General features: G+C 43.5%; 1 protein-coding gene across 2 annotated transcripts in view; it reads left to right on the top strand.

The window, feature by feature from the left end:
* Positions 1–14,664, top strand: part of plcd1a (phospholipase C, delta 1a) — a 156,455-nt gene that overhangs the window by 23,505 nt on the left and 118,286 nt on the right. The window contains exon 1 of one of the 2 annotated variants that reach the window (XM_039753703.1): positions 6,476–6,903. The exons of the other annotated variant lie outside the window; for it this stretch is intronic. Coding sequence (XP_039609637.1) covers positions 6,804–6,903 — 100 coding nt within the window. The 5' untranslated portion in view covers positions 6,476–6,803. Of the gene's footprint in view, positions 1–6,475; positions 6,904–14,664 lie in introns of those variants that run through there. 2 annotated transcript variants of the gene reach the window in all.

Raw genomic sequence — 14,664 nt, 5'->3', positions numbered from 1 at the left:
GCTTGTTAGGTGGCCTTGGTGCAGCTGTTGTACCAAGCTGTCATGCAGTTAATCAAAATGCTCTCTATGGTGCATCTGTAAAAGTTGACCAACAGCTTCTGGGGGAGGTTAGCCCTCCTTAGCCTTCTCAGAAAATTGAGGCGTTACCTGCACCACCACCACCTGATCAAAGCACCATGATGTCCCTACATTGATGGATTAAAGGCCAGAAGTCCACATGACTGTCCTCAAGTTCTTCCATGAGAACACTGAATACCACGAGGACTGATTGAGGTCATTTATGTTAGGTAGAATGCCTAGAGGGGGCTGGGTGGTCTTGTGGCCTTGGAACCCCTGCAGATTTTATTTTTTCTCCAGCCGTCTTTAGTTTTTTCTGTCCTCCCTGGCCATCGGACCTTACTTTTATTCTATGTTAATTAGTGTTTGCTTATTTTAATTCTTATTTATTTTGTCTTTTTCTCTTTCTTCATCATGTAAAGCACTTTGAGCTACAATGTTTGTATGAAAATGTGCTATAGAAGTAAATGTTGTTGTTGTTGTGCTTTGCCTACTACCACTGAAGTATTGTCAGCCCAGGAGAAGTCCTCTGTAATGGGGACTCCTAGAAATGTAAAGCTGAAGACTCTCTCCACAGCCTCTTACTTAATTCAATGTGCCAAAAAATTAGGAATAAATATTCTTTAAAACTTTTAACTGTTCTAACTAATGATGTCTAGTATCAAAGAAGATTAGGTGAACCTCAGTGTATTGAGTGTACATAGCACTTTGAATCACCCACAATGTAATATTCTTCAAGTTTTACATTTGAAATGTTATCAAAGAAAAAATAATGTACAACATTTTAAAATATGGAAGCAAATATTCTATAATCTTGCTGTGCAATCACAGCAATTTGGCTTTATATAGTGGTAGCGCGGCTGTTTTCTAGTGCCAACTTCTATTTTTTAAAATGACAACCGCTTAGTGTGTAATTGCATTGTTTTCATGCTTTGTGGTTTCATGGCCATGACCAGATGACATGATTCTTTATGCTGAAACCACTAGGTGGAGCTCCAATACACGTTTAAATACCAGTTAGACATGTTGGGGCTCAACGTAAGGTAGTGTGAAGTAGGGTGGTCTGTGATGTTTAGTGGAGCAAATGAAATAATTTATTAGGGATGAACAATTGCTCTATTTTTATCAAGATGTTCAAATTAAATAATTCCAAAAGTAATATCATTTTGTCAGTCCTTTCTGTAGTCCTCTGTGCTCAGTAAAGTTTTAGATCACTTGTGAAGAGTTGGGTGAAGATTTCCGGTATTTACAGAGATCTGGAGCTCTGCTGGCTTTTAACTATTCTGTTTAAACTGATGTTTGAATGGTGGGACGGTGGTCACAGGCACACCCCAGTGAGAAATCTGCCCACTTTCTTCATATGCACTGTGGCACGCCCAGGAGGAGGGCTCAGGCATCCTCCAGACCACGATGGGGCGACCGCCCTACCTGGTTCCTTTGGGGGCCACAGGTATAGAGTCACCACCAGGGGGCACTCCCATGCCTGGAGAACCCTGGACCCCAGCACTTCCGCCACACCAGGAAGTGCTGGAGGGAAGACAAGTGGGGACACCCGGAGTGCTTCCGGGTACGCAGCTGGCACTTCTGCCACACTGGGGCGTGTTCGTGGGCGATTGCCCGAACACACCCTGGAGCACATCCGGGTACAAATAAAAGGGGCCGCCTCCCTTCATTCGGGGCTGGAGTCGGGTGGAAGACGGACGAGGTCGGTGAAGAGAGAGAAGGAGGTGGTCCGAAGAAGAGGCAGTGTGGTTTGGCCTGGACTTTGGGGAAGAGTGGGGTTTGTGGCGCACTGAACTTGTAAATATTAGAGTTAATAAACGTGTGGTGGTGACTTTAAACATGTCTGCCTGTCTGTGTCCGGGGCTCGTTCCACAGCACCCATTTTCTGACCGTAGTTGGCTTCAAAAACTTGTTTAGTATAACAAGTGCTGGAGGTTTGCTCTGTGAGGCACTCGGTGCCCTTTAAGGTTTGTTGCTTCTTCTCGCTCAGTGCTGGTGGGAGTTGGCAGTTCACCCCATCCATCGATGTAGTTCATGGTACCGGGAGCCAGTCCATCATAGGGCAGCCCACACTCTTAGAAATAAAGGTGGAAGAACAAAGACCCATCCACATGAAGGTTCCAGAAAGAAGCTTTATTTATTTAGATCTGTAACAGACTGTACCTTTAGGGGGCGATAGCTCCCTAGTTAGAATAAGTTCTTTTGTAATTGCGGCGTTTTAAGTAACCGAAAACTATATAGAGAATATAATATTAAAAGGCGATATCCCCTCCCATAGTGATATGGCGGTAAGAAATCACATAAGAGAAAATAACTTTGCTTTCTTTAATGATGATTTACACGGCAATACAGACTAAGGAAGCCTTAACAAGACAGTTACCCAGGTGGGAACTCGGTGCATACAGTCTGCCATTTTTCATCGCTGCGCTGGAAGGCTTTTCAGAATGGATGACGATATCACCCGTCCGTCCGTCAGCTTCAAAGTGTTTGGCTGATGTCCAAGTCTTTTTATACTGGTTCCACCATGTGCAGGCCCCCACGTCAGCAAATGGTCCATTTCCAAACAAGGAAAGAAGATTTTGTGCTGACTTTTAATGGAGGACAAAATAGTATACATCTGTCTTTAGGCGGACTATACATTCCTCCAGCTGTCTTTGTCCATCTTGTCCAGTGCTTGGCCCAGCAATTCTAAACGCTGAGAGCCCCTGTGTGCCAACTTTGGCCTGGCCTGTACATGTGAGTGGATTTAGGAAATAATTTTTGTACAGCACAGTGACATTGAACTTACATTCTGATTACACAGGCTCCATATGGTAAATAAGCATGAATAGACGGTAACAGAGTTGTGAAGTACCTGTGGGTTATGATTTTCAATGCACTCCTGCTGCATACGATAACACGGGTTAAGTTCAGGCCGCCGGGTGTTTTTTTCTGCCTTGCACCCTGTGTTGGCTGGGATTGGCTCCAGCAGACCCCCGTGACCCTGTAGTTAGGATGTAGTGGGTTGCATAATGGATGGATGGATGAAGTTCAGGCTTTCCTAATCTGTTAGTGGCCTGCTAGCCTAACATACATTCAAGATTTCAGGTTTTTTTCCCCCATCTTATTAGGAAGTCTTTCAAAGCACCAAGAACCAACTTCATATGCAAAGAACCCTTCTCAGAATGAAATGGTGCTTTGTCAGATGGTGGAGCTACAAGACACCACACAGCCCAGTACAGAACTATAAAACGCCTTTAAAGAACCAAGATTTTGTTTTAGAGTGTATAGTATAGTTCTTTACCTACTTTGCTCTTGTTCTGTGTATTTGTTGCACCGTGATCTTGGGGGAATGTTATTTTGTGCCACTGTTTGCTGAAATACGACCACTTGACTTGACCCTAGACTTGAAATACTCTTAAAAGACTGCTGTGCAGCTGTTTCAGCAGGTTCAAATGGTCATCAAAATTCTCATCTTGAATCAATTCCCTAATTTGAGTTCCTACATAAAATCCTCCTTTGATCGTGGCATCATTAATCCTAGGTAATTTCTTCCTTCCTTATTTACTTAAGTCGGAGTCCATTTTGATCTATTGCCTTGACAAAGTTCTTCAAGAGTCTGAAATTAATGTGGAAATTTATAACATGCAGGCAAACAGCAATAAAAATATTTAAATCCCGAGTTTAACCTCAAAATACACCTTGATATATAATATAATAAAGGTACAGCCTAAAAAAACATAACTCAAAAACTGTGATAGAAAGAACATTTCTGAACTTTGCATGATAAAGGACTTTTAAAACCCCCTACGTAGTTCTGTGAAGCAATGTTTGACCACAATATGAAATTAAAAAGACATTGCGTCACACATAAGTGGGACTTTTTATCGCTTTGATTTGAGTTTTACGTGTTCACCCACACTGGCTTGTTGCTTGTTTTGACACGTGACGATGAAGGCCTTTAATAAAAGGTGTCCATTTTCCATTTGTCTGATTTTTTTAATGTTCTAGTACACACTTAACATGACATTTCCCACACAGGGATGTCTTCAGTTGCACTGTCCATCGTTGGATTTCATTTTGGTAGCTGACACCAAGCCCCATACACTTGGCCAATAAGCCGCACTGTCAGGACTACACTCTTAAAAATTAAAGGTGCTGCTGCCAGCGTGGTTCTTCAGAGCGATGCCATAGGAGAACCATTTTTAGTTCCCCAAAGACCCATCCACATGGAGGTTGTTGTTTCGATCTGTAACATGCTCCATACAGTCAATATAACCCTGAAAAGATGGTAACAGATTGATGAAATACCAATGGGTGATGATTTTAATGAAATACCAATGGGTGATGATTTTAAAAGCGCTTTTCTGAATATGTCCAGTAACACAGGCCAAGTCTAGCGTTTTCTTAATCAGTTGGTGTCCTGCAGCCTACTGTGCATTGAAAGATTTTGGGCTTTTTTCAACGTATTAAGAAGTTTTTCAAAGCACAAAGAACCAAGCTGATATGCCACGAATCCTTCCCAGAATGAAAAGGTGCTTAGTCAAGCAATGGTTCATTAAAAATCCACATAACCCAGTAATGAACTATAAAGTGCCATTAAAGAACCAGGATCTCTTAGACTGTACAGCACCGATTTGTATTACCAAGCATACTAATGGAGAATTTTGCTGTCATTTAAATGCAGTTGATGTTACTATTTTAATACATTAATATTCTGTGACTGTAAACTTAAAACAAATCCTTTGGGATTACTAACTGTTGACACTACTGAAAATGTATCAATCCATCCATCTTCTTATCTTGCTTATCCAAAGTAGTGAAGCTGGAGCCTAACTGGCCAACACTGGGCTTATGACTGGAACAAGACCCTGCACAGCCCATCACTGGGTGAACACACACACACACACGCGTAAGTTAAGCATCGCCAATCTGCACATATTTGGAAGGAAACTGACACAAGCATGCAAACTCCATGCACTGAGCACCTTACGTCTCCTTGTTTTGGAGCAGCAGCACCCCCTGAAATGTAATGTATTACTTAATATAATATTTAGCTGACGCCTTTAGCTGACTTGACACCATTTGAGACCATCTGAACCAATTATTTGCTATTCTTTTATTTTTCGCAACCGGGGCACAGCAGGGGTGTAGCACTGAACTCCGGGCCCTACACATAATCAGTCACTGCGGGGCCTTTCCTGTAGAAAACACACATTTTATTACATCCCCCCCACCAAGATGCCCATGGGCACAGGCAGGTGAAGGGACATTGTCGTGGTCACACAGTTTCAGTAGCGCAATTTTAACCCACAACCTCAGGGTTTCAACTCCAAAGGCCATTACGCCACAGTTTTTCTTACTATATTCAAACGTGAACGTCATCTGTGCGCTGGACTAGTAAGTATGACCAATGTAAAATGAAACCCGAACCAGTAATACGGTTAATACGGTAGTATATGGTACTATGCGGACACATCGACAGTTAATTTGTTGTTTCTTCCCGAGCTTTTTTTCACTTGTGTACTAGACAGTGAGCAGTGAAATTATAAATTAATGAAACTAATTTTCCAAAACAGCAGTATATGACATTTTTAATTTGGGTAAATTTCGTAACTTTTAAATTATTTATGCCCAACATCCCTTTGCTCCGAAGCTGCTACGTTTCGCGATTTTCTCGCGTTGGAACCTAAAACTCTCAAGCCATCACCGCGTCCAAATCAATAAATTTAATCTCCCGAGACTTGCATATTCTGTAGACATCGACTTTCCCAAACTGTGCCCCGATATTACATCTTTTAAGATCCCGACAGTCATTTATATGATTTTTGCATAGTTACTCGAGATTAAGATCCTGACAGTCATTTATATGATTTTTGCATACAGTTACTCGAGAATGTTTCGATAATCGCACGTCACAATCTTAAACACCCGCTTTTGATTTACACAATACATAGTTGACCCTGTTACGCATTGGTTAACTTTTATCGAGTCGTTTACATAATCAATCCCAGCATGCTTTAATCTCGTTTAGGCACCGAGCCATAAGACTCCTCGTTTGTATAAATTAGAATACAATTATCCCGAATGCTTTATTCACTGCTTCATCTTTTTATTTAGCCAATCTGAAATCAGCCGTATTCGTGAAACGACTTTCGACTGGCCGCTATGTAACACAACCACAAGCACCGTAACTAACACCATGTTCTCGTGCTTTTCGCCTTAAATCCCCGCTATAGGTACTTTCCTCATTTCGCTCCTTGCAGTTTCATTCTGCCAAAATGCCGCTTCTTTGCGGCTGAAGATTTTGTTAACGTCGGGTATTTCGCAGATGTGGGTAATTGTACAGTCCTTCATACATTCCTCTTTCCCGGGAGTTACTTTTCTGTTTGTCTTTCTTTGACATGGGAGTGTTCTTGCATAACACTCCCTGACGTGTTTTGTGCCGCTCTAGACCTTTGCACTCCCGTCACTTTTACAAGACAGCAAGTTGTGAAGGCAGTTTTAGATATTCCGCACATACTCATCCCCCAAATTCGTCTTAGACCGGGACTGACAGCAACGGGCAGACTTAAAACGAAGGGCTGGCGCTGACGTGGGAGATCAGAAGGAGCCCAGAGCAGCCAACACGCCCAGCGAAGCCGCGTCACAACAGTTAATCGATCGCTCCTCACTTGAGGAGGAAAAAAAAGAACAAAACAACAACAATAACAAAAGGAGCACTCAATGTCCAGGAGCTCATCACTCTCCAGGGACCATTCAGAATGCAGTGTGTCAGGAAAAAGCCGAAAAGAACTGTGTCCGAGGAAGAGATCTTCGCAGAGACCAGCAGGAAGATAGCATTGCAGAACAGCGTCAGACTAGGTAGGTGAGCTGAGATTGAACTTTAGTTTGTTTTTTAGGTAAGGGATGGAGAGAGTTCGACTCACCAATCCCGGTGGTCGCTGGGGTAAGGGGGCACATAGTATACTGGTGGTTAGTGATGTGAAGTTGTGCAGCTCGATTTTACAAGTCGAGAGTCTATTGCCTTCCTCGTCTCCCAAAGCCGATCCCACTATCCTAAACACGCTGTCTGGGCGTGGGTGTGTGTAGGTGTGAGCACCTCGGGACAAGCCTCTGTGCCAACAGAACCGTCACGGAATCCCGCAGGCGGTGCGGCTCTCCAGCTTGTGACGTGACCTGTTTAGAGATTCCTGGTTACATTAAACTAAACTGGTCTTTTGTTTCTGTACACAGCTGTATGTCTACATGCAGGTATTTAGCTGAAGTGTGCTTATTCAGACAGTCAACTCCAGTATCCAGGGAAGCTATTCATTTTCCAAAGCTGCTTTTTCCATTATAGAAAATTAGCGCATCGCAAGACCCAGTCGTGGACTGGGGCGTCAATTTACCTGGGGGTGCGCGTGCACGAGCTGTCAGTCAAGCTAATTAGCATAGATTTGTAACCAACGTGCTTTGGTGTGCAAACATGTAGACAGCAAAGAAGCTTAAACCAATTAGCAAGACCCGGAAGGATACAGCGCGTTTTCTGAAAATAGTTATTGTTTGTCTCACGCCATTTCAGATACAATTGATTATATTCGCCAGCGGGATGTGTTCCCACAGCCCCCGGGTTTGATTTCCAAACCACTCCGGCACATTGTCTTCAAGTTGGAGTTGAGCGCAAATTGACGAACTTGTACCGATAAAGGGCGATTTCAATCTACAGCTCCCAAGAACCGCTGTTAACATTGGCAGCCTCAGTAATGCAGGCGACTGATCGCGAAGATTATAAATATTAATAGCGTCCTTGTCAAACCTGTCCTTCGTATATTATATACTTGCATGCACATTTTTTTTAGCACAGCTTGCACTTCCCTCAGTTAGCGTTACGGGTCGCGTGTCCCGAGTTCTAATCTCGATGTCCGACTGGAGGTAGTACGTTCTGCTACTTCTGCCCCAAAGACGTGTGTTCTCTTAAATGCCAGTTCTAAAGTGGCTGTTTTGTGGGTAAGTACCCAGCGATGGATTATTTTCTGCCAGCACAGGTTTCGCGGGTGGGGGTTGAAGGGGGGGCAGTTGAGAAGTTTCGGGCGTCAGATTAGGATGCCTAATGGTCGGATCCTTAGTATTTAGATTATGTCCAACCCGAAGGGAACCTCGGGACATAGTATCTCCCGGAATGGCTTTGGGAATGCCTCAGTATCGGTATCCCCACGGAGGGAGTGGCGGGGAAAATGGCATCACTGATTAGACTATTACCTTCCCGACCCTTTTGCGGATGGATGCAGAGCCAGTCAGTCCATTAAGCGACCCAGACGGCCGCCTTGGGTGCAGTCACCTGAGGGGGTCACGAGAACCTCAGTGTATGGACTATGGACTATTCTACTCCTTCATTAAGACAAATCAGAAATAAAAGTCTGAGCTACACCAGTACTAGCTTAGTTTATTAAAAATATCACCTGAAGTACTGCGTACATTATGTTCGTATTATGTCAGGTACCGTCTGCAGCTTTGAGGCTGGTGTTTGGTCGACTGTGACATCACGAGCACGCTGCGCCCTCTAACCCAGTTTATTGTTGCAGCTATCGCGATGGAACAATCCGGACTTTCTCGCGATTCTGCACTTCAATCACAATTCAGTTTATGAAATGAGGTTTACCGCAAGCAAAGCGTAACCTAACCCCAAAGAATTTGCATGCGCCTGTGTGCAGCGACGATTAGTGGAGTAAAAAAGAGCCTCTGCGTGCGATCAGCTAATCACGCAAAGGTTTGATTGAAACGCTATGAGTTTTAGCAATGGTGATTTTTGTAGCAGTTCTTCCAATAAAATATTTTACTCCAAGCAGGATAAACAATTGATTAGTACAGTGTCTTTTATATGTCGACAGTATGGAGGAACATTTCAAGCAGAATTAAATAAATGTGCAAATAATGCATTGTAAAAACTCGTTGGTCGTAGAGGCTAAACTCAAGATGCACATTGCCAAGTGGGTGATGAATCCATGACTTTTTAAATTAAAGTAGCCGTGTCATGCAGGAATTCTGAATAACGTTTTCTTGCATGTCTTCCACAAGCACACTTTCACTCATCTTCAAAAACCACTGGCACAAGTCTGTGCAATGGCTTAGAAGTACTGTATACGTGAAATCAGACTGTGCCCATCCCCTGGACTTGACGATTCACCAATCAAAATACAGCGCTCACTAGAGCCCGCCTTCTCAATTTTGATGGGTGAAAATGACACTTTTCATTTCAAGCTGTATTTCCTGCTGCAGGCATTAGTGATGGTCGATACAGCTGATTTTCTTTTCGATCCAATACTGGGTGATACCGAGACCAGTACTGCTGATACCGATACCAATACTGATGCAGATAAAGTGTTGTCTTGCAAGAATGGTTAATCTTCTGTAAAACATACTGTATGTGTGGACATCATACACAACGATTAGAGTAATTTGCTTGTTTATTAACAGATTATTAAACATGTTCAGTTCTTGCAAACAATCTGGAACAACAACAAGAGTTGTTATTTTTTCTCGAAAAAATGTAAAAAGTGTTGCATTTTTTTGGCTCAAAAATGACATTTTTATTGTTTTACTGTAAAAAGTGCAAAGCACTAAAAGCATGCAGATAGTAATTTAAAAAGTATAATATTGTAAATACTGCGTGAGCATCACATTCTGTTTCATGGGAAGACTAGATTCACTTTGTCATCACTGCCGATGAGATGCTCCTCAATATCACTGCTTGTATCACTGTCAAGAGCGTGCAACACTTGGACTGCTGATAAACTTTGTGACGAGTTGCCAGTATTACTAGGCACGCCTACCGGAAAGAGAAGATAACGCCTATACTGTTGACCGGGTAACACTCTATGGACTACTGCTTTTAGTGTTGGCTTTATAGTCCGTGTGACACTCGGGTCTAATGCTAGGGATTTGGATTTAAACATAATATTGAGTAGTTTATTGTTTTCTAGTAACGGCGCACTGCATGTTATACACTTGACTTGAGCATTCTTAGTTTTCATCCTCTTTCTCTGTATGTTTAGCATTCTTTTGCTCAGAGGTTGATGCGCTTGTTGCTTCCTGAGCAGCTCTTCTTTTCTCCACCCTAGCAGGCTGCTTCTTCTCTTCTTCTGTTGTCATCTTTTCACATTAAAACTGATTAAGTCAGTGTTTGTATTGTACTTACTTAGTATTTTTTCCTTGATTTTCCACTTAAGCTGGCACTTAAGTTTCAATCTGCCTCAAGAATGATTTGAGATAAGCAGAGGTAGGGGAAGTGACAGCGAAGGTGGTAGGGATGAGAACGGCGCCCGTCAGCATGCACTGTACGACTGCCCTACTTGCCATTGCCAAGAGTTGATTCTACAATAAAATACAATAAAAAGAGGAATGACCTTGGAGGTCAATCATCACCCCGAAAGCAGATGCTAGACGTCACGTAGTAACAGCGTACTGCACGATAACGTGCAGTGAATACACTTGACTTGAGTATTCCTAGATTTCATACTCTGATGTGCTTGCTGCTTTCTGAGCAGCTCTACTTTTCTCCACCCTAGCGGCCCGCTGCTTCTCTTTCGTCTGCATCTTTACTCGTTAAAACTGATTAAGTTAGTTTTTGTGTTGCAATTATTTAGTACATTTTCCTTAATTTTTCACTTAAGCTGGCACTGAAGTCTTCAATCTGCCTCAAGAATAATTAGCGAAGGTGGTAGGGAATGAGAATAGTGCCCATACGTATGCGCCGCACAGCCGTCCTGTGCGCTGCCGAGAGTCAATTCTACAATACAACAAAAAAAAAATAAAAAGTAATAAAAATAATCAACCCCTTAAGCGGATAGTAGACGTCACGTAGTGTATGTGTACCAAATTTCAAGTCAATGGGTGAAATGGCTTGCGAGCTACAGGTGATTTAAAATCTTGGACAGACAAACGAACAGCCATATTGTATAAGAAGAAAAGATTAAAGGACATAATAAATATATTAGGGAATGAGATTTAAAGATTATATCGTTATAAAATGGACATAATAAATACAAAGTTTGAAAATATGTTCTTAGTATGACCCGACATTTGCGCGATAGACATATGAGCGGCGACAAAATAACGTCGAATTAAACGTGGCGTTAAAATCGTGCCTACAAAATTTGCGAAAGTTTCATTAAATATGAGTTACTAGTTTAAAGCATATATAATAATGTTTCTTTTAGAAGTCAATATTTTGAGACGCGGCATGCCATCAGCACGGCACGCAGATAGTCCTTAAGATCACGCCCTGCATATGTAGGAAGAATTGCAGCAAGACGTCTTGATAGTTCAGCGTATTTAGACTTGCTGGCTGCCTGACTGCTGGTAATTCCGCTTTGTATACGACGCGTTATGCCAACCCTCGACTGAGTTATTTGTTCGCAGCATGCCATCTGCAGTTATAATAGTTATAACCTAGCACATAATGTGTACATAATGCGCACGTACAAGTCCCACTCTCTTGGCCTCTCTTGCGATTTTGTCGGCGCTCATTTGTCCGTGGCGATTTTGTCGGCGCTCATATGTCTTTCTCGCTTTCATCAAGCTATGAATGCACTATACTCCTCCCAAAACAGACTTCGGTTATTTTCTATTCGAACAAGGAAGGCTTCTTTAAGAGTAGACTACAGCCTGAGTGTCCGTGCACACTCCTGATTGCCTCCATTGTAACTGTGTGTTTGGCAACATGACTGACGTTCACGTGTTTTACCAGGTTAATGGTGCTGCCGCAATAAGCACAGTCTTCTGAAACGTATCACACTTCGCTTCATCATTGCTCCCTCAGTGGAGTAAAATAACTTTGCTAGACAACGCTTCATTTTCTTTCTGCCGTTGCCTCACATACACAGCTTCACTGTTTTGGCTGGTGGACAGCAGCGCTGTCGGTGTGAATGCAGGGCAATGAAAAATGTAGAAGGAAAAGCAGCTCCTGTTATTAACAATATGACATGTTGAATTTAATCATGTTCTTGCCATGAAATGCTTTTTAAAAATAATTTCTAATAAACTTGCATATTATTGAAAATGTGTAATATCAATACTTTTAATGTGATCATCGATGTTTAAATTAAATGGTCAGGATCGGAAGCATCAATACTTTAGTGTCGATCTGCCCATTCAAGCTTGCATTATTTGTTTCTCCATTTATTTATTTCAATGACAAATACATAAATACTCAACAAAAACATATTTGATGACAGAGAAAAGGGATGTTTGGGCATCATTGATTAGACTGCTGCTTTCTCGACCTGTATCCGGATAAGCTGCAGAAAATGGATAGATGGATGCACAGGTGGTCACCTATGTTGCTGTCACCTGAGGGGAGCCATTTATGAATGTTGAGGGGTGTGCGCCACCGAGAGGGATAGAACAACCTCAGTCTGTGCATCCATCCATCCATCCATCCTCTTCCGCTTATCCGGGGTCGGGTCGCGGGGGCAGCAGCTTAAGCAGAGAAGCCCAGACTTCCCTCTCCCTGGCCACTTCTTCCAGCTCTTCCAGGAGAATCCCAAGGCGTTCCCAGGCCAGCCAGGAGACATAGTCTCTCCAGCATGTCTTGGGACTTCCCCGGGGCTTCCTCCCGGTTGGACATGCCCGGAACACCTCACCAGGGAGGCGTCCAGGAGGCATCCTGATCAGATGCCCCAGCCACCTCATCTGACTCCTCTCGATGCGGAGGAGCAGCGACTCTACTCTGAGCCCCTCCCGGATGACTGAGCTTCTCACCCTATCTTTAAGGGAAAGCCCAGACACGCAATTTCGTTCTTTCGGTCACTACCCATAGCTCATGACCATAGGTGAGGGTAGGAACGTAGATCGATTGGTAAATTGAGAGCTTTGCCTTATGGCTCAGGTCCTTTTTCACCACGACAGACCGATGCAGAGCCCGCATCACTGCAGATGCCACACCGATCCGCCTGTCGATCTCACGGTCCATTCTTCCCTCACTCGTGAACAAGACCCCAAGATACTTGAACTCCTCCATTTGGGGCAGGATCTCACACCCCACAGGGTTCCCCGAGGGACACGGTCGAATGCCTTTTCCAAGTCCACAAAACACATGTAGACTGGTTGGGCAAACTCCCATGAACCCTCCAGGATTCTGCTAAGGGTGTAAAGCTGGTCCACTGTTCCGCGACCAGGATGAAAACCACACTGTACCTCCTGAATCCGAGATTCGACTATCCGACGGACCCTCCTCTCCAGAACCCCTGAATAGACTTTTCCAGGGAGGCTGAGGAGTGTGATCCCTCTGTAGTTGGAACACACCCTGCGGTCCCCCTTTTTAAAGAGGGGGACCACCACCCCAGTCTGCCAATCCAGAGGCACTGTTCCCGATGTCCATGCGATGTTGCAGAGATGTGTCAACCAAGACAGTCCTACAACATCCAGAGCCTTGAGGAACTCTGGGCGTATCTCATCCACCCCGGGGCCCTGCCACCAAGGAGTTTTTTGACCACCTCGGTGACCTCAGTCCCAGAGATGGGAGAGCCACCTCAGAGTCCCCAGGCTCTGCTTCCTCATTGCAAGGCATGTTAGTGGGATTGAGGAGGTCTTCGAAGTACTCCCCCCACCGACCCACAACGTCCCGAGTCGAGGTCAGCAGCGCACCATCCCCACCATATACGGTGTTGACACGGCACTGTTTCCCACTCCTGAGATGCCGGACAGTGGACCAGAATCTCCTCGAAGCCGTCCGAAAGTCGTTCTCCTTGGTCCCCCCAAACTCCTCCCATGGCCGAGGTTTTGCCTCAGCAACCACCGACGCCGCATTCCGCTTTGCCTGCCGGTACCTATCAGCTGCCTCCAGAGACCAACAGGACAAAAAGGTCCGTGCACTATTTGCCAATTCTTTTAATAAGGCAAATGAGAGCATACAACTCTAAGCTATGCCAACTACACTACTAGTATAGTTTATTAATAGTTTAACATGAAGTACTGCGTATATTGTGTTTGTGTTATTTCAGGTGACACCAGGTCTGTGCGTTGCTGGCTGTGACGTCATGGCTGCACCCAACCTGTTATTTATGCTTGCATGCATTTGTTTAAACAGACATTAAAACAAAGTATTTTCAATTGGCTTAATGTAAATAGAGCCCATCTCTATCTGTCTATGAATTAAATGTTAAACTCTGGCCAGTTGACAATGGAGGGTAGGGGAAGAAAAATTCCAGCCTGTAGCATACCTGGAGAAAATAAACCTCTGGGTACCCACGGTCAGTTAGTGGTCCATATTGAGTCAATATTTTATATAGCAGCCTTCATAGTTCACACTATCCAAAAGTCTACAGCTCAAACAGTGTAGCTTTTCCATTTTATGGATTTGAGACGGATGAATCTGCTAGCTTGGGGCCACACACTGAAGGAGAGGTTGGCTGTGAGTATACAAGCCTGGATCTTCTGAATTGGCTTTAGAAGTTGAACATCTTCTCAGGGTGCTTTAGCATTTTGAAAACTGAATGCCTAGCAGGTTATGCTGCTTTGCTGTTAAAAGGAAGACAAATGTCATGGGGAGAAATGAAAACCTTGTTGTCTTTATATTATATATTTTATAGCACCTTTAACAGTAAATATAATCCAATTCATTTTACACTTAAACGTGTTTAAATA

This window comes from Polypterus senegalus, chromosome 5 (assembly GCF_016835505.1).
Source record: "Polypterus senegalus isolate Bchr_013 chromosome 5, ASM1683550v1, whole genome shotgun sequence".
NCBI lineage: Eukaryota > Metazoa > Chordata > Cladistia > Polypteriformes > Polypteridae > Polypterus > Polypterus senegalus.
This window is presented reverse-complemented; position numbering and strand designations above follow the sequence as displayed.